This window comes from Rhinatrema bivittatum, chromosome 4 (genome assembly GCF_901001135.1).
Source record: "Rhinatrema bivittatum chromosome 4, aRhiBiv1.1, whole genome shotgun sequence".
Taxonomy (NCBI): Eukaryota; Metazoa; Chordata; class Amphibia; order Gymnophiona; family Rhinatrematidae; genus Rhinatrema; species Rhinatrema bivittatum.
The window spans coordinates 19123178-19148646 of record NC_042618.1 but is presented as its reverse complement, the minus strand read 5'-3'; the positions used below and the strand labels follow the sequence as shown (position 1 = coordinate 19148646).

Here is a 25469-nt window from a genome sequence, read left to right as displayed (position 1 = left end):
TTTACAGGTTGTAACATACGTAATAAATTAAAAAAAACAAAAACCTTTTAAAAAGAGTATTTACAAATTATTGTAAATAAGTTAGGCAAACAAATTGAAGAGATTTAGAGCGAGTGTGTTAATCTGAACTTTGTGAGCCAAAAGCAGTAGAGTATAAACAGGGTCTGAGTTTCTTCTTGAATTCTTTGGGAATGGTTGCTGGAATGGACCTGCAACGGAGAAGGCACGCTTTCTAGTTATATTGAGCCTGGCGATTTTTATGGTAGGGTCTTGAAGAAGGTTTTTATCAATTGAGCTTATGAAAACATTTACTTTACCCGTCTTATAAACATGCGCATATATTTTTCACACAAAATGTAACACATACGCATAAAAATCCTGATTTGTACACAGAGGCAGATTACTTGAAATTACCTGTCTGCCGATACCTCCACCATTATACCCAGTCCATCTCCAGTTCACCTTCACAGTCTAGTATTTCACCCCGAACTCCCCCCAGTTCACCCAGACCTCCCACCCAAAAATTCCAGACAACAGACAAGTCTCATTTCTTTTGCGCGAGTCAATTAGGTGATAATTTATTCATTTCTTTTGCGCGAGTCAATTAGGTGATAATTTATACGCATAAATCTCTTACAAAATAGCAACTTCCGTACGTGCCTCTTGATTTCGCCCTTGAATACCCCTAGACCGCCCATTTTTTGCACCAGCAGATGTGCATGCAAAACTAAAAAAAACTCGCAGACTCTCAGTGCTTATAAAATAGCGTGTACGCGATTACATGCTTACGCATGTGTGTGTTGTTTTTCCATTCTTCACCCCTTTGAGCATTTTTTGAATATTAATCTCTTGGTATTTTGAAGGTTTGTTTTTTTTAATAAATTATAGCTGTGCAGCTGGTTGCTACATATAATTTATAAAGTCAGATGAGAATTGATTTTTTAAATAATCATTCTTAATAGAATTATATTTTTCCATTGTGTAAGACTCTTAAGGAGAAGCTCCCCCTCCCCTGCACATAATGCAGTGCCTTGTAAAATCTTCACACCCTTGTACATTTTTCACATTCTGCTGTCTAAAAAATGCAAATCAAAATGCCTCAATATATAGATACAAAGGAATAGATGGCAGACAAAGTCCAGGTGGTCTATCAAGTCTGCCCTGCAATCTTGTTTTGAATTTGAATCACAGATCTTTGGGTCCTTTCATTGTCACTAGGGTTTCATTGAAACTGATTAACCCTATGCCCCTTTGTTATAGCTCCTTGGAGAGGGGGGGGGGAGTTTTAAAATAGGAGTTTTAAACTTTAAACTTTGTGGATAATCTGGATTTATCTAAAGTGGTGGGTGATGCTTTTATGGGCTTCGAGATCCCATTACTGTCCTTGAGGTTCAGAAGGTGATTATGGCTTTGAGTAATGGCAGTTGCCCACTTAAGGATGCTTTATCTTTATTGCTTTACAAGACATTTTCTGATTCCCTTGTTCCCAGGTTAGTGGCATTGTATAATGGTGTATTGGCTGAGGACTTCCTTAATCGCTCTTTTCTTTTTCTTTTCTTATACTTAAGAAGGGGACAGACCCTATTGAATGCAGTTCTTCCAGACCAGTCTCTCTCTCTTGAATTATGATGACAAGATTATAGCCAAGGTTTTAGCTTGTCAGGCAGAACGCGTGTTGCCCTTGTTAGTGCATGGAGACCAAACTGGCTTTAGAAAAGGCAGACGGAGATGGATAATGTTTGGCATACACCAGACTTATTGTACCATGTCAGAGATTCAGAGGTCGAGGCTCTTTGGATGCGGAGAAAGCTTACAACAGGGTTGACTGGGCATATTTATATCTAGCTCTCCACAAATTTGATTTTAGGGATAATTTTCTAAAGTGGGTTCAAAGTCTCTATCACAATCCTGAGGCTCAGATAAGAATAAATGGTATGGTATTCCAGAGGTGCCAACATATAGGGGAATTAAACTAGGTTGCCCTCTTTCACATCTTTTATTTGCTTTGGCAATGAGCCCCTAGCACAGGGCTTCCCAAACTGTGGGTCTGGGCCCGAAATAGGGTCACAAAATCTCCAGCTGGGGTCACAGCTGCCTCAAACAGCAGTGCTCTTCAGGCACTGGCAGCAGCAATAGGAGTGGAAGTCAGCATAGGGTCTGTGAGCCCGTGTACACTCACAGGCCCTGCAGTGACCCTGCCCTTGCATGAATTTCTGTGGTAACAGGAAACCCCGTGCAAGGAGAGGTTGGGGCTGCTGCTGCAGGACGTTCAAGTTTGCAAGGGCTCACAGACCCCAAGCTGACTGATTACAAATGCTGTTGCCACTGCTGCTGGGCATGGGACGAGACATGAGGGGAGGGAAAGGGAGGGCTGAGTGTGCATGAGCCAGTGGAGATTGCCAATGTTCCTCTCTTCCTGCTCTCTCTTCCTACCATTTGTTCTTCAACTTTGGCCCAGGTCCCAAAGGAAAACGTTGCTGCTGACCCTGGCCAGGGGGATGTTTGGAGAATGGATTATTTGAAGGGAGGGATCAGAAACAGGAGGTGTTTGAGAGACAAGATAAAGATTGGCTGTTGAGGGTGAACTACAGGGGATGACATAAGATTGATCAGAGAATGTAAGAAAGGAGCTGGTGGAGGGTAAGAGGTGATCAGCTTGGGGGGGGGGGTGCGGAATGTAAGAGAAGAGTTGGAGGGGAGGAAGTGAAGCTGGGAGGTCAGAGGAAATGAGGTGGGAGAAGGGGGGTGACAGAGGATCAGTTGGACTTGGAGATGAGAGGGAATCAGCTGGGGAATGCAAAAAGGACCCAAAGAGGTGAGAGGGGATTGGCTGGGGAGATGAGAGGAGCGGATCATCTGGAGGGGTGGAGGAAGAGAGAGGATGTCCTCAGGAGGGGTGGAGGATGAGAGAAAGGATTGACTAAAGATGGTAGAGGTTGAGAAAGGGGCTCAGCTGGAGTGTGGGGAGGGTGAGAATAGAATGATTGCTGGAGGGGAATGCGCCCCTGCTAATTGTTTGGTTGTCCTCTGCTAAAATTGGGTCCCATTGGCTAAATGTTTGGGAAGCCCTGCCCTAGTAATTTGGATCTGGCAGCATCCTGCTTATGCAGGTGTAAAGGGCATTGATAGCAGTGACAATAGCAGTATCTCTTTTTGCCAGTTGTGTTCTTCTCTATATGATTAATCTTCTCCAGATTTTACATGTCATAATCGATGTTCTCAAAACATTTGGCAGGGTGTCAGGAATTAAGGTTAATGAGGTCCAAACTGAGAATTTGGGAATAACTGTCAAGTTACATGCAGGAAAATCAGGGAGCTTTTCCCTTTTAAGTAAAATAGTTTTCTGAAGTATTTAGGGGTAATTATTCCAAATGAATTGGAGAAACTCTTCAAGTTGAACTATTTCCCTTTGCTTAATAAAGTTTGGAATGATCTTAAATTATTAGAGTGTAGAGTAGTGAATGATGACATAGACTTAATTGGCATCTCAGAGACATGGTGGAAAGAGGATAACCAATGGGACACTGCTATACCAGGGTACAAATTATATCGCAATGACAGAGAGGAGCACTCGGGAGGCAGTGTGGCGCTTTATGTCCAGGATGGCATAGAGTCCAACTGAATAAAGATCTCATGAGACTAAATGCACAATTAAATCTTTATGGGTAGAAATTCCTTGTGAGTTGGAGAAGAAAATAGTGATAGGAGTATACTAGCATCCACCTGGCCAAAATGGTGAGATGGACAGTGAAATGCTAAGAGAAATTAGGGAAGCTAACCAAACTGGTAGTGGAGTAATAATGGAGAATTTCAATTACCTCAATATTGACTGGGTAAGTGAAATATCACGGCATGCTAGAGAGATAAAGTTCCTGGATGGAATAGATGAGTTTTATGGAGTAATTGGTTTAGGAACAGACGAGAGAAGGGGCAAGTTTAGATCTAATTCTCAGTGGAGCACAGGATTTGGTGAGAGAGGTAACTTAGTGGGGGCCCACTTAGCAATAGTGATCATAATATGATCAAATTTGAATTAATGACAGGAAGGGGGACAGTGTAAATTCATGGCTCTGGTGCTAAACTTTCAAAAGGAAAACTTTGATAAAATAAGAAAAATAGTTAGAAAATAACTGAAAGGTGTAGCTACAAAGGTAAAAAGTGTGCAACAGGCGTGGACATTGTTTAAAAAAAATAAAAATAAATCATGGTGAACCGGGAAGATGTGGTGTTTTTGGATTTCCAGAAGGAATTCGACAAAGTCCTGCATCAGAGGCTTCTAAGAAAACTAAAAAGTCATGTGATAGGTGGCGATGTCCTTTCGTGGATTACAAACTGGTTAAAAGACAGGAAACAGAGTGTAGGATTAAATGGTCAGTTTTCACAGTGGAAAAAGGTAAACAGTGGAGTGCCTCGGGGATCTGTACTTGGACCGGAGCTTTTTAATATATTCATAAATGATCTGGAAAGGGGTACGATGAGTGAGGTGATCAAATTTGCAGACAACACAAAATTATGAGAGTAGCTAAATCTCAAGCGAATTGTGATGAATTGCAGGAGGACCTTGTGAGATTGGACGATTGGGCTTCCAAATGGCAGATGAAGTTTAATGTGGAGAAGTGCAAAGTGATGCATATAGGGAAAAGTAACTCTTGCTGTAGTTACACAATGTTAGATTCTATTTTAGGAGTTACCACCCAGGAAAGAGATCTAGGCGTCAGTGGATAATACATTGAAATCATTGGCCCACTGTGCTGTGGTGATCAAAAAAGCACCGCACCTTGAATACTGTGTGCAATTCTGGTCACCGGATCTCAAAAAGGATATAGCTGCACTGGAGAAAGTACAGAGAAGGGCAACCAAAATGATATGGGGCTTGGAAAGGCTGGCCTATGAGGAGAGGCTAAAGAAGTTAGGGCTGTTCAGTTTGGAGAAGAGACAACTGAGGGGGGATATGATAGAGGTCTACAAAATCATGAAAGGACTTGAACAAGTTAATGTAAATTGTTTATTTACTCCATAAAGTTAGCACGTAGCTCTTTTAAAACAAATCGAAGAAAATTCTTTTTCACTCAGGGCCGGATTTTAAAAGGGTTACGCGCATAAATGGCCTTACGCGCGCCGGGCCTAAAGCCCCAGGAAGCGCAAGTCCCAGGGCTTGCAAATACGGGCGGAGCGGGGGCAGGGTCAGCGGTTCCTGGCCCAGCGGCCATTTGCTGCTGTGCCGAGGATCACGCGCCAGCAGTTGGCCGGCGCACACAACTTGCACCTGCCCAGAGGCAGGTGCAAAAGGTAAGAATTTTTTGGGGGGGAGGGTTAGAGTAGGGCTGGGGGGGGGAAAGGTTAGTGGAAGGGGTGGGAAGGTTAGGTTAGGGGGAAGAGAACTGAGGAAAGCAGTGCGGCTCGGTGCATGCAAGATGCACAATTGTGCACCCCTTGCGCCGATCCCGGATTTTATAACTTGCATGCGCAAGTTATAAAATCGGGCGTACATGTGCGCACGCTGCTTTTAAAGTCTACCCCTCGGTGTATAGTTAAACTCTGGAATGCATTGCCAGGGGATGTGGTTTCAGCAGTTGGTGTTACTGGGTTTAAAAAAGGTTAAATCCATAAACTGCTATTACGGTAATTAATAAGCAATAGCTTGTGATTTATCTAATGTTTGGGTACTTGTGACTTGGATTGGCCCCCTTTGGAAACAGGATGCTGGGCTTGATGGACCCTTGGTCTGACCCAGTATGGCATTTCTTCTGGTCGTCCCAGGATATCTCTTAGTTTGGTAGGAGAGCTCCTATTAAAATGAATATTCTTCCTAGGTTTATTTTTCTGTTTGACATTTTGCCTATTCATGTTCCGGATGATTTTTAAAGAAACAAATTAAAATGATTTCTGATTTAATCTGGCATGGCAAAAAACCTAGAGTTGGTTTTAAGGTTTTGTTGGGGCAGAGAAATATAGGTGGCCTTGTGCTTCCTGATGTCCGAGTCTATTATTGGGCCTCATTGTTGAAGAGTGTTATATTCTGAACGAATGACTTTCCTGATAAGAATTGGATTCTGATGGAAAGGGAGATAGCACCTGGAAAAAATGTTGCTGTTCCTCTTTGGGCCTCGTGCCAGTTGAGAAAACTTTCTGGTATAAATCACTCTTTGATTTCTCTGATTTTGTATGTTTGGTACTTAGTTTCAGTCCTAGGAAGTTTTCATCTTTTCCCTCTCCTCTTTCATTACTCTGGAATGATCCTGATTTCGCCTCTCTTTCTTCTAAGGTTAATTTCCCATTGTTGTCTTCAAGTAGCCTTTGTAGAGTAGGTCAACTTTTTGACGATGACCCTTTTTGAATATTCAAGACATTTGGGAGATATTATGACTCATTATTGTCCCAGGGTTCTGATATCTACAATTTAAGGGGTGAGGTCTTTAAGCCTTAATGAAGTCAGTGTAATAAAGGGTTAACTGCTTTTGAGAAACTGATCCTTAATGCCTTTAAAAGCAAAAGCTTAATTTCTTTTCTTTGTAAAATACTGATGGTGACCAACTTTTAAGGCATTTGATGCCCTCAAGGAGATATAGGAAAGGAATTTAGGGTTTAGGTTGTCTGATAAAGCATAGGAGGAAGTTTTTCTTAGGTTTTGCAAAGGGAACTCTATTAGTGCTTACATTCAGGAGTCAAGTTGATACTCTACCCTTTTGAAAATTCATGAAATATGAATTAAAAGGGATCCTTTCTTAGCATTCAGATAGGTGATCCAAAATCACTGGGTTATGCACCTCTACCAGCAGATGGAGACTTAGCAAAGCTGATGTCATGGTATATATACCACTGCACAGACATCAGCCCACCAGTATTCTCCATCTCCAGCAGATGGTAATCATGCATCTCCCTACTTGGGAGTGCCTTAAAAGTTTTTTTTTTATAGAAGGAGAAAAGAAGAAAAAAGTTTATTGCCCTGCTCTCCTTTTGTGATACATTATGTCACTCTGTCAGTCGAGTTTCCTGAGGTATTTTCTTTAAATTCTTCCCTCAGATGTATGCCTTGGTCCAGTAGCTGTTTTTTGCCGGCTTGGAAGTAACTGTAAAAAAAAAAAAAAAAAAGCTGAAAGGCAAGCTGATGCAGGAAACCGTGCACGGCAGTGAAGGTATATGCCCTCTCTCCCCGCAGCTGGAGACCGACTCTGTAGTCGGCTGGGATGGACTGAACTCAGGTAAAGAGTATTACAAAAAAAAAAAAAAGGGAATTGAAATAAAAAGAGGGGAAGTTGATTTTAGGGATTCCTCTCCCCTCTGGTTTCCGTGCTCAGCATGCCGATCCGACGTCTTTTTCCACCTCCAGGAGAGCTTGGGGACTCGGGCAGCTTGGCTGATTGAGCAGCTTTCTGGGCTAGACTCCGATCTCAGGCTTACATTTGTCTCCGTGTGGTAGGCTGCAGCGATGTTCACGTGCCTTTTCTCTGCATGTAAGGCTGCCCTCTTCAGGTATGTTGGTTCGCGCTTGCACGCCCAGCTGTGCGTCTAGTTATGCACCTAATTGGATGCTCAGTTGGGCGCATAAGGATGTCCTGGGTGCTCAGTTGGGCGCATAATGGTGCCTAGGTGAACACACAGTGGTGCACTTCAGGGTGCCTAGACGGGTGTTCAGGTTGGGGCCTATCTGAATAGTAAATAAGGCGCCTAATTTTTGAATGCCTAATTTTTAGCATGCTGTTAAATGATTATCTTTGTGCTGCTTGTCATATTCGGGCATCTCAGTTTGGCGTTCCTTCTAACTTATGTCAGCACTGTTGGGAGGCTCAGGGAGACTTGTCTCTGTCTGATTTTGCCAAGCCCAGTCCTTCCCAGCATGATGCAGTAATGGAAAAAGAGTTGCCAGAGGTTTCGCCTGGAATTGGGGTGTCCCTAACTGGTTCTTCAGTGAGGAAAGGTAATTCAGCAGGTGCAGGTTCAGTGTCCCCTGATTTGGGCTTGGACCCCTCTGCCTTTTCTTAGGGGGAATTTGTTTCAAGGGCTGCAGTCGTTTTTTCAGGCACAGTCGTTGTCCCCGGTCAGTCTTAACAATTCAGGATCGAAGGCTGCCCACCTAGTGTTGCAGGTAAGCGTTGGAGTAAGTCTAGACCTTACTCCCTGAAGGATGGGGAAATTCCTCTGGGGCTGGAGACATATAGAACTGTGTTGCGTTTCTTTCATAGAAATGAGTTATTGGCTCTGATTTCCCAGTTATTGAAGATGCTGGGAGTTCCAGGGGCTGATTCCATGTCTGAGCCAAAGAAAGATCCCCTTTTCATTTCTTTGTGTAAAGCATCATGTTTCTTCCCTAGTATGGAGGCTATTCAAGAATTGATTGATCTTGAATGGGGCACTCCGGAAGCTAATTTTAAAGGGGGGACGAACCTTGGGAGGGCTGTACTCCCTGGATCCGGCTGCGAGAGAGCAATTGCGCTTTCTGAAAGTAGATGCGGTTGTATATGCAGTCACCAAGCAGACAACTATCCCTGTAGAAGGGGAAGTAGCGTTGAAGGATTTACAAGATAGAAGAATTGAGACCATCCTTAAGCAGGTCTTTGAAGAGATGGCAATGAATTTGTAGAGAGCTTCTTGTTGCACCTTAGTGGTTCACTCTTGTTTACTTCTCTCTCAGCAAGTTGATGAATCTGGAGTGAATTCCAGAGCAGTGATGGAACCAGCAGCCACCTTTTTGGTGGATGCAGGCTGTGACCTGGTCCGCATTTCAGCCAGAGGGGTGGCTTCAGTAATAGCAGCCAAGCATCAACTATGGCTCAGGAATTGGTCGGCTGATACAATTTCAAAGTCTAATCTTACGAAATTGCCCTTTAAGGGATCACTCTTGTTTGGGAGTGAGCTGGAAAAAATGGCTAATAAGTGGGATGAGGCCCAGGATCCTCAGTGACTAGAGGAAAAGGAACAAATTCCACGCTTCTTCAGCATGAGAGGTTGTGCCAGGGGTTTCAGACTTTTTCGACTCTACAGAGGAGCAGCTTCCCAGAGAACTTGGCCTTTGGGTAGGTCTCAGTCCTTTCATTCCAGGCAGCCCAGAAGGGGCGCAGCTCGGGTAGTGGAGCCCCCTGAACTTCTCAGTGAAGGTGTGCTTACCCCCGGGAACAGGAGATAGGGGGTTGCCTCTCTCTCTTTTGTTGGAAGTGGGTCGAGATCACATCAGACCAGTGGGTTCTGGAGATAAGAGATGGTTATGCTCTGGAGTTTCTCAGTGTTCCTCGGGAAGTCTCAATAGTGTCTCCATGCAACTCTCTGTGGAAGAGACAAGCAGTAGAGTGTATGTTGTCAAGACTCTTCAGCCTGTGAGATGTAGTTCCAGTGTCCAGGTTTCAAGAAAATATGGGCTGATATTCCATTTATTTCGTTGTGCCCAAGAAGGAGGGCTCCTTCCGCCCCATCCTAGATCTCAAGGGAGTCAACCATCATTTATTTATTTTATTTATTTATTTAAAAATTCTTCTATACCGTCGTTAAGTTAATTCACCATCACAACAGTTTACAGAAAGGCACAATAAGAAAAAACTATAATTGGTATAGATTACAAATTATACATGTGCCAACATAGAACAGTAACATATTTTAATAAGAAAAGACTGTGTTAATTAAGGATTATATGTCGGTTGAAAAACTGTCAAGCGGTTCAAATGCAATTGGAGCGTTAATATGCAATTGGAGATATTAGAGGGAAAAAAAACTGCTTACTTGGTGCGTCATTATCTTTCAACTGTTTTCCTCCTTCTCTTTGTCTTTATAAAAAGCTTGTTTAAAAAGCCAGGTTTTCAGACTAGTTTTAAATAGTTTCAAATTTCTCTGCAGCCTTATTTCGAGTGGCATGGTGTTCCATAGAACAGGTCCAGCCAGTGACAGTGCTCTCTCCCTTACCTGAGTGAGGCGTGCTGATTTTACAGAAGGAACAGTTAGTAGAGCTTTATTGGCAGATCTAAGGTTTCTGTTTGGTACATGTATGCGCAGTACTGTGTTAAGCCAGTCGGCCTTTTCATCATGGATTAGTTTATGAATTATACACAATGCTTTGTATTGTATTCTTTGTTCAATTGGAAGCCAGTGTAGTTTGGCAAGTGTACCTGTGATGTGGTCTCTTTTCTTTTTGCCTGTCAAAATTCTAGCAGTGGAATTTTGCAATATTTGGAGTGGTCTAATAGTAACTTGAGGTAGCCCTAATAGCAGAGAGTTACAGTAGTCTGTGCTTGCGAATATCAATGCCTGTAGGACTGTATGAAAATTATTCAGTGTTAGCAGGGGTTTCAGTCTTCTAAGGACCATTAGTTTGGCATAACCTTCTTTTAATTTCTGTGAAATGTGTTGTTTCATGTTAAGCTCAGGGTCAGTTATTACCCTTAGACATAATTTGAAGGCTTGTTGTTCTCACCTGACACAATTGGTGCACTACGTTACTTATTTATATGTTAGTGGCAGCCTTATTGCTCTGCATTGGAATTTTTCCTTCAAACCTTCCATCCTCAAAATGTATGGCACATTTATGCTATGGAATTGCTAACGCATCAAGTTAGTCATTCATATCCTGATGTGTCAAAATTTGGAAGCCTTTTCTAGATTCTGTTGGTATAAGAGGGCAGGATCCATTTTCAGGATGATTATTTACCTGGTATTTCTTGTCTTTTGTATATGGGTTGTTTTGGGGGGTTTTTGTTAATATAGTTTGATTTTTCTTTTATGCTGCACTGGGACTAGATTGTGTATCAGTCTATTTTGTGGTGTTCAGTATTCTTTGGGGATTGTGGGGTGTTTTTTCTTGTTTTGGGGAATGGGTTTATTTTTGTTTTGCTAATTTAGATTATTATTGTTTGCCCTTGGTTTTGTTTATTACTGCAACATGTTTTCTCACAGGACAAGCAGGATGCTAGTCCTCACACATGGGTGACATCATCAGGATGGAGCCCAATCACGGAACACTTTTGTCAAAGTTTCTAGAACTTTGACTGGCACCACTGGGCATGCCCAGCATGACACCTAAGCCTGCATCCAGCAGGGGTCCCCCTTCAGTCTCTTTTTTTTTCCCGCGCAGCAATAGCCACGCGGATTCAGGAGCGCTCTCTTGAATTTCCTGACAGGAATTTTCTTCACGGAATTTCTCTCTTAAAGTTTGACAAATTTGTCCCCATTCGGGGTCCCCTATCGATTCCATACCCGCGGATGGATTTATTTATTTATTTATTTATTTATTTTGTTATACCGAGTTTCATGACTAGCATCACATCAACCCGGTTTACAGTTAACAATGTGTGTAGAGCAGAGCGTAACGTAATAAACAATATTCCCAATTGAAACTTTAAATACAGTATAACAGTTAAAGGATGTGAGAAAGTTACAATAAAACAGGGAAAATTAACTAGGATCTGGAAAAGGGGAGAAATTGAACAAAGCAATATTTATATGTATAGGTAAGGCTTTACCTCCCGTTGCAGTCGATTCCTAATGAGTTTTTCCTCTGGGGCCTATCGGCCACCAACCGCACCGCGGCTAGATTTTTCTCTTCACCATGGCGTCAGATTTCTGTCGATGCCCTGATTGTCCTCGGACAATGTCCATCGCAGATCCGCATTGGGTTTGTATATTGTGTTTAGGGCAGACCACGACATACTTACATGTATGAAATGTGCCCAAATGACGCCAAAAGGCTGTAAGGCTCGGTCAGAAAAGATGGAGTTTCTTTTTCAGACAAAACCACCGACTCTATCGCAGGCCTCAACGTCATTGGAGCCGGCACCGTTCACCTCTCGTCAGCAGGCAGCCACCGGCACTTCCTGTCCGTCAACAGTGACTCCGAAGTCATCCACCTCATCTTCCTCAGCCGAAAAAGACCGTGGCGAACATCGGGAGAAACACCGCCATCAGAAGGCTCATTCTGCCAATCCAGGCAAGGCATCGGTGTCGATGGAGCCTCCCAAGAAGAAAATCCATCCAGAGAAGCTTCCATCCTCCTCTGAGACTGGTTCACCGAGGCGCTCCCCACGTTCATTGGTGCCGGGAGCCGCGATTCCACTTTCACCGGTGGACCCTCCGGCTACCTCCCACTCCAGTGCTGGGCTTCCAGGCCCTAGGCTTCCATAAGGAATTGGACCGGATGGTCCAAGAGGCCATCGTTAAAGCGCTCCAAGGTCTTCAGCCTCCATCGGCTCCGGCACCAATTCTGGCTCCAACCCCCGATCCGATGCCCACAGTCCTCGTACCATTACTGGGCAGGCTGGATGCGTTGATTGGTGCCCTTCCATCGATGGCACCGAAGACACCGGTACCTGCTACTCCTTTGACTCCGATTCCCTTGTCCTCGGAAGACGAGAATGCACTGATGCCAGACACGGTGCCCGGTCCATCTGGGGTCCTGCCACCGAGCCATCCACCGAGGTCACCAGAGCCATCGGCGCCGATTCCTTCGTTGATACCGCACGGTCCTCTGTCAGTGCCACCATCGATGCCTTCGATGCCCCCTCCAGTGCCATCGATGCCATGACCTGATCCCACTGGAATAGCTCCTTTTCTACCATCTGGTGATCTCATTGGAGCTGGTGACCATCCTTACCAACCTTGGACAGATGATTCTTCTCAATCCGAGGATTCAGAGGATATCCCTCAGAACCATCTCCACCTGAGTAGAGACGATGCTCTCCTCCAGAAGATCTGTCCTTCATCAGTTTCATTAAGGAAATGTCTGAGGCTATTCCTTTCCTACTTCAGACAGAAGAGGGCTCCAAGCATAAAATGCTGGAGGTGCTCCAGTTTGTTGACCCATCAAAAGAGATCATGTCCATACCTATTCATGACGTCCTGCTTGATTTCCTTAAGCGTAACTGGGAGCATCCTTGTTCTGTACCACCTGTTAACCGTAAAACGGATGCCACCTATCTGGTACAGGCTGCCCGTGGATTCCAGAAAGTGCAACTTTCCCATCAATCTGTGGTGGTCGAGTCGGCCCAGAAGAAGGCAAGGCGTTCTAAACTTCATTCTTCAACACTTCCAGGGAAGGAACAAAGTTTCCTGGATGGTTTTGGAAAGCGTGTCTTTCATGGATCAGTGCTTATTTCCCGCATTGCTTCGTATCAACTGTATTTGACACAGTACACCAGGAACCTTTTCAAGAAGATTGAAGAATTCTCTGAATCCTTACTTGATCAGTTCCACAACCAACTCATCTCTCTAGTCCAGAAAGGCCTAGATGCTGGCAAGCATGAGGTCCATGCTGCCTATGATATTTTTGGCACAGCCTCTAGGGTGTCTGCAGTGGGGATTAGTGCTAGACGATGGGCCTGGCTGAAGTCCTCAGATTTGAGACCAGAGGTTCAAGACAGATTAACCTGATCTTCCCTGTGCTGGCGATAATCTTTTCGGAGACGAGATCCAGGAGACTGTAGCACAGCTTATGGACCACCACGAAACGCTACGCCAGCTCTCTTCGGTGCCCTTGGACTTTCCTTCCACCTCTAAGTGGCAGTTCAGGAGAGAATCTAAGAGGCTGTCCTATAGACCTCGTCGATATTATCCTCCTGTGGCTCGTGGACATCCATCCAGGCCCTTCCAAAAGGGGCAATCCCGCCAATCCAAGCCTCAAAAGACCCAGCCAGCTCCACAGTCTGGCCCAACTTCTGGTTTTTGACTTCCCACTGGAGAGCATATACCAACCCCCTCTACCATCGGTACCCATAGGTGGTCGTCTGTGCCACTTCACCAACACTTGGCATACGATCACTTCAGATCACTGGGTACTCTCTGTAGTGACTCAAGGTTACCATCTCAACTTCCTAACAGTACCGGCAGATTCCCCACCTCGGCTGATGTGGGGCTTCTCCGACCACTCCCCTCTGCTGGAAGAGGAGGTGCTATCCTTTCTAAAGGCACGGGCAATAAAACCAGTGCCCCCCTTTCAACAGGGACAAGGGTTCTATTCCAATATTTCCTGATCCCAAAAAAATCAGGCAGCGTTCATCCAATCTTAGACCTACGTGCCTTAAACAATTATCTCCAAAAGGAGAAGTTCCGCATGGTAACCTTAGGCTCTCTTTTACCTCTTCTTCAACGGGAGGATTGGCTGTGCTCTCTAGACCTACAAGACACGTACACACACATATCAGTCACGCCGTCTCATCGTAAGTTCCTCCAGTTCCTAGTATGCTCCCGACACTTCCAGTATCGGGTACTTCCTTTTGGCCTGGCGTCGGCACCTCGAGTCTTCACCAAGTGCCTGGCAATGGTCGCGGTCTACCTCAGGGCACAGAGAGGGCTCATGTCTACCCTTATCTCGACGATTGGTTGATAAGGGCCCCATCCCGAAAGGAAGTACTAATCTCCTTAAGTCTAACTCTCCACATGCTACTATCCCTGAGGTTTCTCATAAATTATTCCAAGTCAAAGCTGCTCCCATCTCAAATCCTCTCCTTCATAGGAGCAGACTTGGATACCATACAAGCAAAGGCTTTTCTCCTGCAGGATTCAGCTTGCACTCTTGCTACCCTGGCACAACAACTCCAGGCTCAACGTTACACAACAGCTCGTCATTTCCTCACTTTGCTCGGTCACATGCCAGCTTTGGTGCATGTTACTCCAGTGGCCCAGCTAGCCATGAGAATAACTCAGTGGACCCTGAAGTCCAAATGTCCAGCATTGTTCAAGTCACCGGACAGCTCCGCCTCTCGCTCGCCTGGTGGATTCAACATTCCAATCTCCTAAAAGGCCTTCCCTTTCAAACCCCAGAACCTCAGATTACGTTGACGACAGACACTTCCAACCTTGGTTGGGGTGCACATGTCGACAGCCTGCAGACTCAGGGCACCTGGTCTATGGAGGAGTCCCAACATCAGATCAATTTCCTGGAGCTTCGGGCAATCAGATATGCCCTGAAAACTTTTCAGGATCGCCTATCCAACAAGGCAATCCTGATTCAAACCGACAACCAAGTGGCGATGTGGTACATCAACAAGCAAAAGGGATCGGGCTCCTACCAGCTGTGTCGAGAAGCACCACAGATATGAGCATGGGCTCTTTCCCACTCCATGTACCTCAGAGCGACCTATCTGGTAGGCGTGGACAAGTTGAGTCACCTTTCACCCGCACAAGTGGTTTCTCAACCCCAAGGTAGCAGACAGTCTTCCAGCGCTGGGGTTATCCACTCATAGATCTTTGCGTCCGTCCACAACCGCAAAGTGGGGAACTTCTGCTCACTCCATCGCAGCCACCAGTCACCACCGAAAGATGCTTTTAACCTCTCGTGGTCGAGCGGTCTCCTCTATGCGTTCCCTCCACTTCCACTCATTGCCAAGACTCTCATGAAGTTACAGAAGGACAAGGGCTTAATGATTCTCATAGCCCCTCACTGGCCACGTCAAGTCTGGTCTCCAATCCTTCGTGACTTCTCAGTCCATCAGCACATTCGTCTGGGGACAGATAACTCAGAACAATGGACGGCTACGCCACCCCAGCCTCCAGGCCCTGTCCCTGACTGCCTGGATGTTGAAAGGTTGATTCTCCGACCTCTCAACCTTTCGGACTCGGTATCCCAAGTCCTAGTAGCTTCACGAAAGCCTTCCACTAGAAAGTCTTATCATTCCAAATGGAAGCGGTTTTCTCTTTGGTGCACATCAATGGCCATAGACCCTTTTACATGTTCCACTGCGAAGTTCCTAGACTATCTCTGGCATTTGTCGGAGTCTGGTCTACAAACTTCCTCCATTAGAGTTCATGTCAGTGTGATAGCCGCTTTCCACAAAGGTGCAGACGATGTCTTCCTTTCCATGCAACCCTTAGTAGCATGCTTCATGAGAGGCTTACTCCACCTCAAACCTCCACTGCAGCCTCCAGCTCCCGCCTGGGACCTCAACGTGGTTTTAGGGTGGCTCATGAAACCTCCGTTTGAGCCGCTCCACTCATGTGATCTTCATTATCTCACGTGGAAAGTACTTTTTCTCCTTGCTATAACTTCGGCTCACAGAGTCAGTGAGTTGCAGGCGTTAGTGACCTACCCACCTTACACTAAATTCCTACATGACAGGGTTGTGCTTCGCACTCACCCTAAATTTTTACCAAAAGTAGTATCGGAATTTCATCTGAATCAATCCATTATCCTGCCTACTTTCTTTCCTAGGCCCCACTCACATCCAGGAGAATAGTCGCTGCATTCCTTAGACTGCAAACATGCCCTTGCCTTTTATTAAGAGCGCACGGCAGCCCACAGGAAGTCCACCCAACTATTTATCTCTTTTGATAAAAATAAACTTGGTAATCCTGTGGGCAAGCAGACCCTCTCCTCCTGGCTAGCAGACTGCATCTCCTGCTACCAGCAAGCAGGCCTTCCGCTGCAGGAACGCATAAAAGCGCATTCTATAACGCCCATGGCAACATCTGTAGCGCATCTCCGTTCGGTGCCACTTACTAACATCTGTAAAGCTGCTACATGGAGTTCTCTCCATACTTTCACAGCCCATTATTACCTAGACAAAGCTGGCAGACAGGATTCCCTTTTTGGCCAATCTGTTCTACGCAATTTATTCTCAGCGTAACTACCAATATCCTTCCAGCGACCCGCTGGGGGTTTTCAGGATGCCCTCTTAGCCAAATTCACCCCTGTTGTTGAGCCTGTTGCATGTCTTTGGGTAGATTTGGTACATTACTCGGGCATCCTCAGCTCAGTACTCACCCATATGTGAGGACCACCATCCTGCTTGTCCTGTGAGAAAGCAAATGTTGCTTACCTGTAACAGGTGTTCTCCCAGGACAGCAGGATGTTAGTTCTCACGAAACCCGCCCGCCACCCCGCGGAGTTGGGTTTGCTTGTGATTTATCTTATTTTTTTGCACAAATTTTTACTTTTACAGAGACTGAAGGGGGACCCCTGCTGGCTGCAGGGTTAGTGCCATGCTGGGCATGCCCAGTAGGTGCCAGTCTAAGTTCTAGAAACTTTGACAAAAGTGTTCCGTGATTGGGCTCCATCCTGATGATGTCACCCATATGTGAGGATTAACATCCTGCTGTCCTGTGAGAACACCTGTTACAAGTAAGCAACTCTGCTTTCTTTTCTTTTTGTATCCCTGCTCAGCATCATGGTTGTCTGATGTTCTCTGGTTTGCTCTATATTTTATATAAAAATTGTTTAATAAAAATGCAAATAAAAACTAATTTACCGGTAATTAAAGTCTTGATGCATAAGTCTTCACCACCCTTGACACAATACTTTTTGGAAGCCTATTTTGTAGCAATAACTGCCATAAGTCATTTAGAATAAGTTTCTACCAGTATTTGCATGCAATAGAGGTGGAATGCTGCTCAGTGCAGTAGTGTCTAGCTGCTTCTACCAGATTGGGCACAGCAATAGAATAACTTTAGCCACTAGAAATGTGAGTTTACTCCCACTCGGACCCAGAAGTTAAATTTCCAGTGTAAACTCTTAGGGAGGGCACCTAAAGTTGCACAACACAACTGCGCTGTGCAGCCCAGTTTTGGCATACTGCTTCACTGTAAATGCCAACCACTCGAAACTTATACTTTGTTCAGCTAACTGTCGGTGCCCCCTCCATTCTTGTATCCAAGGAATAGCAAGAAAAATCAAAGCATAAGCTCTCTTGGGTGCTTAACAAAGCATTAACTCTCGGTGGAGGGTACCTAAGCTGAACAGCATACCAAAGTCAGAAGCACAGCGCCAAGTACATACTGTTCAGCTGAAAGTACCTGCTCTAGAGAGCTTATGCTTTGATTTTTCCTGCCATGCCTTGCCAAAATGGCATTGTACATGAGATTGGGGCTGTGCATCCCAACTTGTGGGCGCATTATCTCATTCAAGGCCATTTTGACAAGGCATGCAAGTGAAATAAAAGAATAAGTTCTCTGGGGAAGGCACCTACAGATAGTTTATGCTTTGTTCATCTATCTGGTTGGACACCAACAGCTGAACAGTACACACTTTGGCAATATGTGTGCGTCCTGCTTAGGGAAACAAAATTTGTGACTGGTGCCCACCTCAGAGAGCTTACATCGTAAATTTAACTCCTGGATCTGAGGTGGAGTAGATTCATATTTCTGGTGAGCAGTGTTGTCTGTGGTGCTGCATCTCAGACCCAGGAAGGATCTTAATTGGCACCATAAGTTCTGGAAGCCACAACTGAACAATGCATAAACTCTTTTGGGAGGGCTATAGCTGAACAGTACTCCAAAACAGGATGCACAACACAAAGTGCATACTATAAGAACATAAGAAAATGCCATACTGGGTCAGACCAAGGGTCCATCAAGCCCAGCATCCTGTTTCCAACAGTGGCCAATCCAGGCCATAAGAACCTGGCAAGTACCCAAAAACTAAGTCTATTCCATGTAACCATTGCTAATGGCAGTGGCTATTCTCTAAGTGAACTTAATAGCAGGTAATGGACTTCTCCTCCAAGAACTTATCCAATCCTTTTTTAAACACAGCTATACTAACTGCACGAACCACATTCTCTGGCAACAAATTCCAGAGTTTAATTGTGCGTTGAGTAAAAAAGAACTTTCTCCGATTAGTTTTAAATGTGCCCCATGCTAACTTCATGGAGTGTCCCCTAGTCTTTCTACTATCCGAAAGAGTAAATAACCGATTCACATCTACCCGTTCTAGACCTCTCATGATTTTAAACACCTCTATCATATCCTCCCTCAGTCGTCTCTTCTCCAAGCTGAAAAGTCCTAACCTCTTTAGTCTTTCCTCATAGGGGAGTTGTTCCATTCCCCTTATCATTTTGGTAGCCCTTCTCTGTACCTTCTCCATCGCAATTATATCTTTTTTGACATGCGGCGACCAGAATTGTACACAGTATTCAAGGTGCGGTCTCACCATGGAGCGATACAGAGGCATTATGACATTTTCCGTTTTATTCATCATTCCTTTTCTAATAATTCCCAACATTCTGTTTGCTTTTTTGACTGCCGCAGCACACTGAACCGACGATTTCAATGTGTTATCCACTATGACATCTAGATCTCTTTCTTGGGTTGTAGCACCTAATATGGAACCCAACATCGTGTAATTATAGCATGGGTTATTTTTCCCTATATGCATCACCTTGCACTTATCCACATTAAATTTCATCTGCCATTTGGATGCCCAATTTTCCAGTCTCACAAGGTCTTCCTGCAATTTATCACAATCTGCTTGTGATTTAACTACTCTGAACAATTTTGTGTCATCTGCAAATTTGATTATCTCACTCGTCGTATTTCTTTCCAGATCATTTATAAATATATTGAACAGTAAGGGTCCCAATACAGATCCCTGAGGCACTCCACTGTCCACTCCCTTCCACTGAGAAAATTGCCCATTTAATCCTACTCTCTGTTTCCTGTCTTTTAGCCAGTTTGCAATCCACGAAAGGACATCGCCACCTATCCCATGACTTTTTACTTTTCCTAGAAGCCTCTCATGAGGAACTTTGTCAAACGCCTTCTGAAAATCCAAGTATACTATATCTACCGGTTCACCTTTATCCACATGTTTATTAACTCCTTCAAAAAAATGAAGCAGATTTGTGAGGCAAGACTTGCCCTGGGTAAAGCCATGCTGACTTTGTTCCATTAAACCATGTCTTTCTATATGTTCTGTGATTTTGATGTTTAGAACACTTTCCACTATTTTTCCTGGCACTGAAGTCAGGCTAACCGGTCTGTAGTTTCCCGGATCGCCCCTGGAGCCCTTTTTAAATATTGGGGTTTCATTTGCTATCCTCCAGTCTTCAGGTACAATGGATGATTTTAATGATAAGTTACACATTTTTACTAATAGGTCTGAAATTTCATTTTTTAGTTCCTTCAGAACTCTGGGGTGTATACCATCCGGTCCAGGTGATTTACTACTCTTCAGTTTGTCAATCAGGCCTACCACATCTTCTAGGTTCACCGTGATTTGATTCAGTCCATCTGAATCATTACCCATGAAAACCTTCTCCATTACTGGTACCTCCCCAACATCCTCTTCAGTAAACACCGAAGCAAAGAAATCATTTAATCTTTCCGCGATGGCCTTATCTTCTCTAAGTGCCCCTTTAACCCCTCGATCATCTAACGGTCCAACTGACTCCCTCACAGGCTTTCTGCTTCGGATATATTTAAAAACGTTTTTACTGTGAGTTTTTGCCTCTACAGCCAACTTCTTTTCAAATTCTCTCTTAGCCTGTCTTATCAATGTCTTACATTTAACTTGCCAATGTTTATGCTTTATCCTATTTTCTTCTGTTGGATCCTTCTTCCAATTTTTGAATGAAGATCTTTTGGCTAAAATAGCTTCTTTCACCTCCCCTTTTAACCATGCCGGTAATCGTTTTGCCACCTTTCCACCTTTCTTAATGTGTGGAATACATCTGGACTGTGCTTCTAGAATGGTATATTTTAACAATGACCACGCCTCTTGGACATTTTTTACTTTTGTAGCTGCTCCTTTCAGTTTTTTTCTAACAATTTTTCTCATTTTATCAAAGTTTCCCTTTTGAAAGTTTAGCACGAGAGCCTTGGATTTGCACACTGTTCCTTTTCCAGTCATTAAATCAAATTTGATCATATTATGATCACTATTGCCAAGCGGCCCCACCACCGTTACCTCTCTCACCAAGTTCTGTGCTCCACTGAGAATTAGATCTAAAATTGCTCCCTCTCTCGTCGGTTCCTGAACCAATTGCTCCATAAAGCTATCATTTATTCCATCCAGGAACGTTATCTCTCTAGCGTGACCCGATGATACATTTACCCAGTCTATATTGGGGTAATTGAAGTCTCCCATTATTACTGCACTACCAATTTGGTTAGCTTCCCTAATTTCTCTTAGCATTTCACTGTCCATCTCACCATCTTGACCAGGTGGACGGTAGTATACCCCTATCACTGTAGTCTTCCCTGATACACAAGGGATTTCTACCCATAAAGATTCAATTTTGTATTTAGTCTCATGCAGGATGTTTATCCTGTTGGACTCTATGCCATCCCGGACATAAAGCGCCACACCTCCTCCCGACTGCTCCTCTCTGTCATTGCGATATAATTTGTACCCCGGTATAGCACTGTCCCATTGGTTATCCTCTTTCCACCATGTCTCTGAGATGCCAATTAAGTCTATGTCATCATTCACTGCTATACATTCTAATTCTCCCATCTTACTTCTTAGACTTCTGGCATTAGCATACAAACATTTCAAAGTTTGTTTTTTGTTTGTATTTTTATTCTGCTTTTTAATTGATAGGGATAAGTTAGAATTTTTTAGCTCAGGTGAGTTTTTAGTTACAGGCACTTGGACTACTTTTCTAATTATTGGAACCTCACTGTCGGGATGCCCTAATTCTAATGCATCATTAGTATCCTTTAAAGATACCTCTCTCCGAACCATGCGCTGCTGAGCAACTGTCGGCTTTCCCCTTTGTTCTAGTTTAAAAGCTGCTCTATCTCCTTTTTAAAGGTTAGCGCCAGCAGTCTGGTTCCACCCTGGTTAAGGTGGAGCCCATCCCTTCGGAGGAGACTCCCCCTTCCCCAAAAGGTTCCCCAGTTCCTAACAAAACTGAATCCCTCTTCCTTGCCCCATCGTCTCATCCACGCATTGAGACTCCGGAGCTCTGCCTGCCTCTGGTGACCTGCGCGTGGAACAGGGAGCATTTCAGAGAATGCTACCCTGGAGATTCTGGATTTAAGCTTTCTACCTAAGAGCCTAAATTTGGCTTCCAGAACCTCCCTCCCACATTTTCCTATGTCGTTGGTGCCCACGTGTACCACGACAGCCGGCTCCTCCCCAGCACTGTCTAAAATCCTATCTAGGTGACGCGTGAGGTCCGCCACCTTCGCACCAGGTAGGCAAGTTACCAGGCGGTCCTCATGTCCACCAGCCACCCAGCTATCTACATTCCTAATAATCGAATCACCAACTATGACGGCATTGGGTAAGCAGATGAAAGTACCTGCCCCAAAGAGCTTATGTTTTATTCAGCTGTAGATGTTTGTCCCAGAGAGCTTATGCTGGAAATGTAACTCCTTCTTTGATCCAATGTGGCATAAACTGACATTCCTGGTGGCCAAAGTTTTTCTGTTGCTGTCCCTAGTCTGGTAAAAACAGCTGAACACTACCACATGGGCTAAGCAATAGAATATCAAGGTGACCAGAAATATGAATTAAGTTTTACTACACCTCAGGCCAAGAAGTTAACTTGAAAGTCCACATTAATGCTTTAAAACAGGAGAAGGAGGTAAGTGGTTGAAGTTGGAAGGAGTATGACCAAAATGACTTTGCATGCAAGATTGGCATTGGGTATTCCAAACTGGGCACAATCTTGCATGCAAGACCATTTGGGCAAAGCATGCCAAGTGAAATCAATGGGTAAGCTCTCTAGGGAAGGCACCTACAGCTGAATATGCTGTGCTTCCTTATGGATGCCTGTTCATGTTCACCCTTTGATTTCACTTGGTGTGCTTTGTCCAATGGCCTTGCATGCGAGATTGTGCCCAGGTCAGGATACCCATTGCAAATCTCGCATGCAAGGCCATTTTGGTCTCACGCTTTCCGACTTCAAGCACCTATCTCCTTACTCCTGTTTCAAAGCACTTTTCTGCATTAGTGCAGATTTCTCAGATTAACTCACATTTTAGCACATTTTTTTTTTGTTTATCGCACTTTTTTACTCCTCAATTTGTATCCCATTAGCTTACTGCATCCCAGGGGACTGCTGTTTTAAATGCACACATTAAGTAAAACCCATGCTAAAATTTAACTTCGATTTTAGCGAGGGTTTGATTACATCGTCCCCAAAAGTTGTGCACACAAAACACATCATGTTTTATTCACATAAATGCTGAGTACAGGACCCCGATACCTCGAACTCCAGGTAGTTAAATTTCCAGTATTAAGAAAACTTGAGTAAAGTCTATGCTTCTCTCTGCATTGGGAAGTAATAGCTCATGCCTTGATTACCATGGAATTTGAATGGAGGAGCGCTAATCTGCATGCACATTTGTACTCCGGGTTGTTCACACGTTTGTGCGTAAAACTCCTTGCTACATGGGAAGTGCAGTTTTATGCCCTGATGTGTGATTATAGCCTAATGCGCCTTATTACATCGGGGCCAAGTTAAGCAACCTCCATTCCTCCTGAAGATGACAGCCACGAGGAAGCAGGGCAAACCATTGCCTATCTATACACCTATGCCTAAGCATCTCTGTCTCTTTAATTGATTTTTATTTTCTGTAAAAACGGTGGTTGCTACTGTACGTGTATTGCTTATATCACTGTTTGTGTTTTTTGTATTTCAGAATTTTTTGTTCACAGATGAAAATGACAATTCGGAAATAAAAATAATTGACTTTGGTTTTGCTCGATTAAAGCCACCTGATAACCAGCCACTGAAGACACCATGTTTTACTCTTCATTATGCTGCCCCCGAGCTGCTGAATGATAATGGCTATGATGAGTCCTGTGATCTCTGGAGTCTGGGGGTTGTTTTGGTAAGTTACTGAAGAACTAGGTCAGACCAAGAGTCCATCAAACCCAGTATCAGGTCACAAGTATCTGGCAGGATACCAAATAGTAGATAGATTCCATGTTGCTTATGCCCAGGGATAAGCAGTGGCTTATCCTCAAGTCTGCCTGGTTGATGTCAGTTTATGGACTTTTTCTCCAGGAAATTATCTGAACTTTTTTTAAACCCAGCTATGTTAACTGTTTTTACCACATCCTCTGGCAATGAATTCCAGAGCTTATTTCTGCATTGAGTAAAAAAGTATTTTTCCTGGTTTGTTTTAAATGTGCTAATTAGTAACTTCATGGAGTGACCCCTAGTTTTTTGTTATTTTGTAAAAGAGTAAACTGATTCATGTTTACCAATTCCATTCGACTTATAATTTTATAGACTTCTGTCATATTTCCCCTCAGCCATCTCTGCTCTAAGCTGAAGAATCTTAAACTCTTTAGCCTTGCCTCATTCAAATCTCTTTATCATTTTGGTCACCCTTCTCTGAACTTTTTCCAGTTCCACCATATCTTTTTTGAGATGTAGCGACTAGAATTGCACACAGTGCTCTAGATGTGGTTGCACCATGGAGAAATACAATGGTGTTATGATATTCTCCATCCACAACCAAGCCCCTCTCAACCTTCAATTCCCACTCAGACTACACACCTCATCCAGACCTATCAGAGAAGCCTATAGAGGATCCCTGCACGCCCCCTCAATCAAATCCACACACCATCTAGCATCCAGAGAACGGGCTTTCTCTACAGCGGGACCAACCATATGGAATGCTATTACCCCCCCGAACTCAGACAAGAATCCTGCCTGGTGACTTTTAGAAAAAGGCTTAAGACTTGGTTATTTAAACAAGCCTTTCCAGAAACTCACTGAATCAACATGGCAATCATTACTGTACATTCAGCACAATGTAAATAATTGCTCTTCTTACCATTGAGTTACTTATGCTTTGTCTTCCTCTTACCCCAGTTCCAGCACCCCTGTTTTATTGTAACTTCTGCTTCTCTTCGCTTTGTTAATATCTATGTTTATTGTACCCCCGTTCCATGTAAACCGACATGATATGATTGTATCATGAATGCCGGTTTAGAAAAGCACCAAATAAATAAAAATAAATACATTCTCCATTCCTTTCCTAATAATTCCTAACATTCCGTTTGTTTTTTTGACCACAGCAGCACACTGAACCAAGCAGTTCAATGTATTGTTCACGACGTTCCTTCTCCTGGGTGGTGACCCCTAGTGGACTGCTGAAGCAAGTCCCGTTGGAGTTCCTTGCTAACTCGTTTGTAGTTAGACCTTTTAAATTGAAAACAGATGACGTCAGTATGGGGGGATGCCCCCAAGGTTCGCGCCCTTGCTGGTACAAAGTCTGGAGTGCGCGCGCCCTTATGTCATCAGGAACATGGCGGATCCGTAGCGTCAAGCCAGCCCGGGGACACCGGGACCAAGAGGCGGAGAGAAGCTGCGGCTGCATTTGTCCATCTGAACCGAAGGGAGTCGCCACAAAGGTAGAGAGGGTGGAGCGAGGGTGAGAACAGGCACGAACGCAACAGTCGTCTCACTCATCGTTCCCTTTTCCAGATCATTTATAAATATATTAAAATATTAAGTAAAGTTTAAAAGGCTGAATTAATTATTACTCTGTATTCTAGGCTTATAATTAACAACACAATCTGAAAATAAGCACATTGCATATTGTATCAACATAAGAAATAAATTATGATTTTCATGGGTATTGAAAATAGTTCTAGGTAATTTTTTACCTCCCCACCTTTTATGGATAAATATGTGGGCAATCCAGCCTTACATAGAAATGATGTCCATCCAGTCTGCCTTGCAAGCTTATGGTAGTAGCTGTCCCTTATGTGTGCCTGATTCTCCAGGCCTGTACTAGGAAGCATCCACCCTTCAGGGTCTGGATAAGTGGAGTTCCCAGGTGGGCAGAAAACACCTTCCAAACTGGTAAAAGTG

General features: G+C 44.0%; 1 protein-coding gene across 1 annotated transcript in view; it reads left to right on the top strand.

The window, feature by feature from the left end:
- The window catches only part of RPS6KA5 (ribosomal protein S6 kinase A5), a 277526-nt gene that overhangs the window by 231347 nt on the left and 20710 nt on the right, over positions 1 to 25469 (top strand). The window contains exon 14 of the mRNA XM_029597788.1: positions 23281 to 23472. Coding sequence (XP_029453648.1) covers positions 23281 to 23472 — 192 coding nt within the window. The remainder of the gene's footprint in view (positions 1 to 23280; positions 23473 to 25469) is intronic.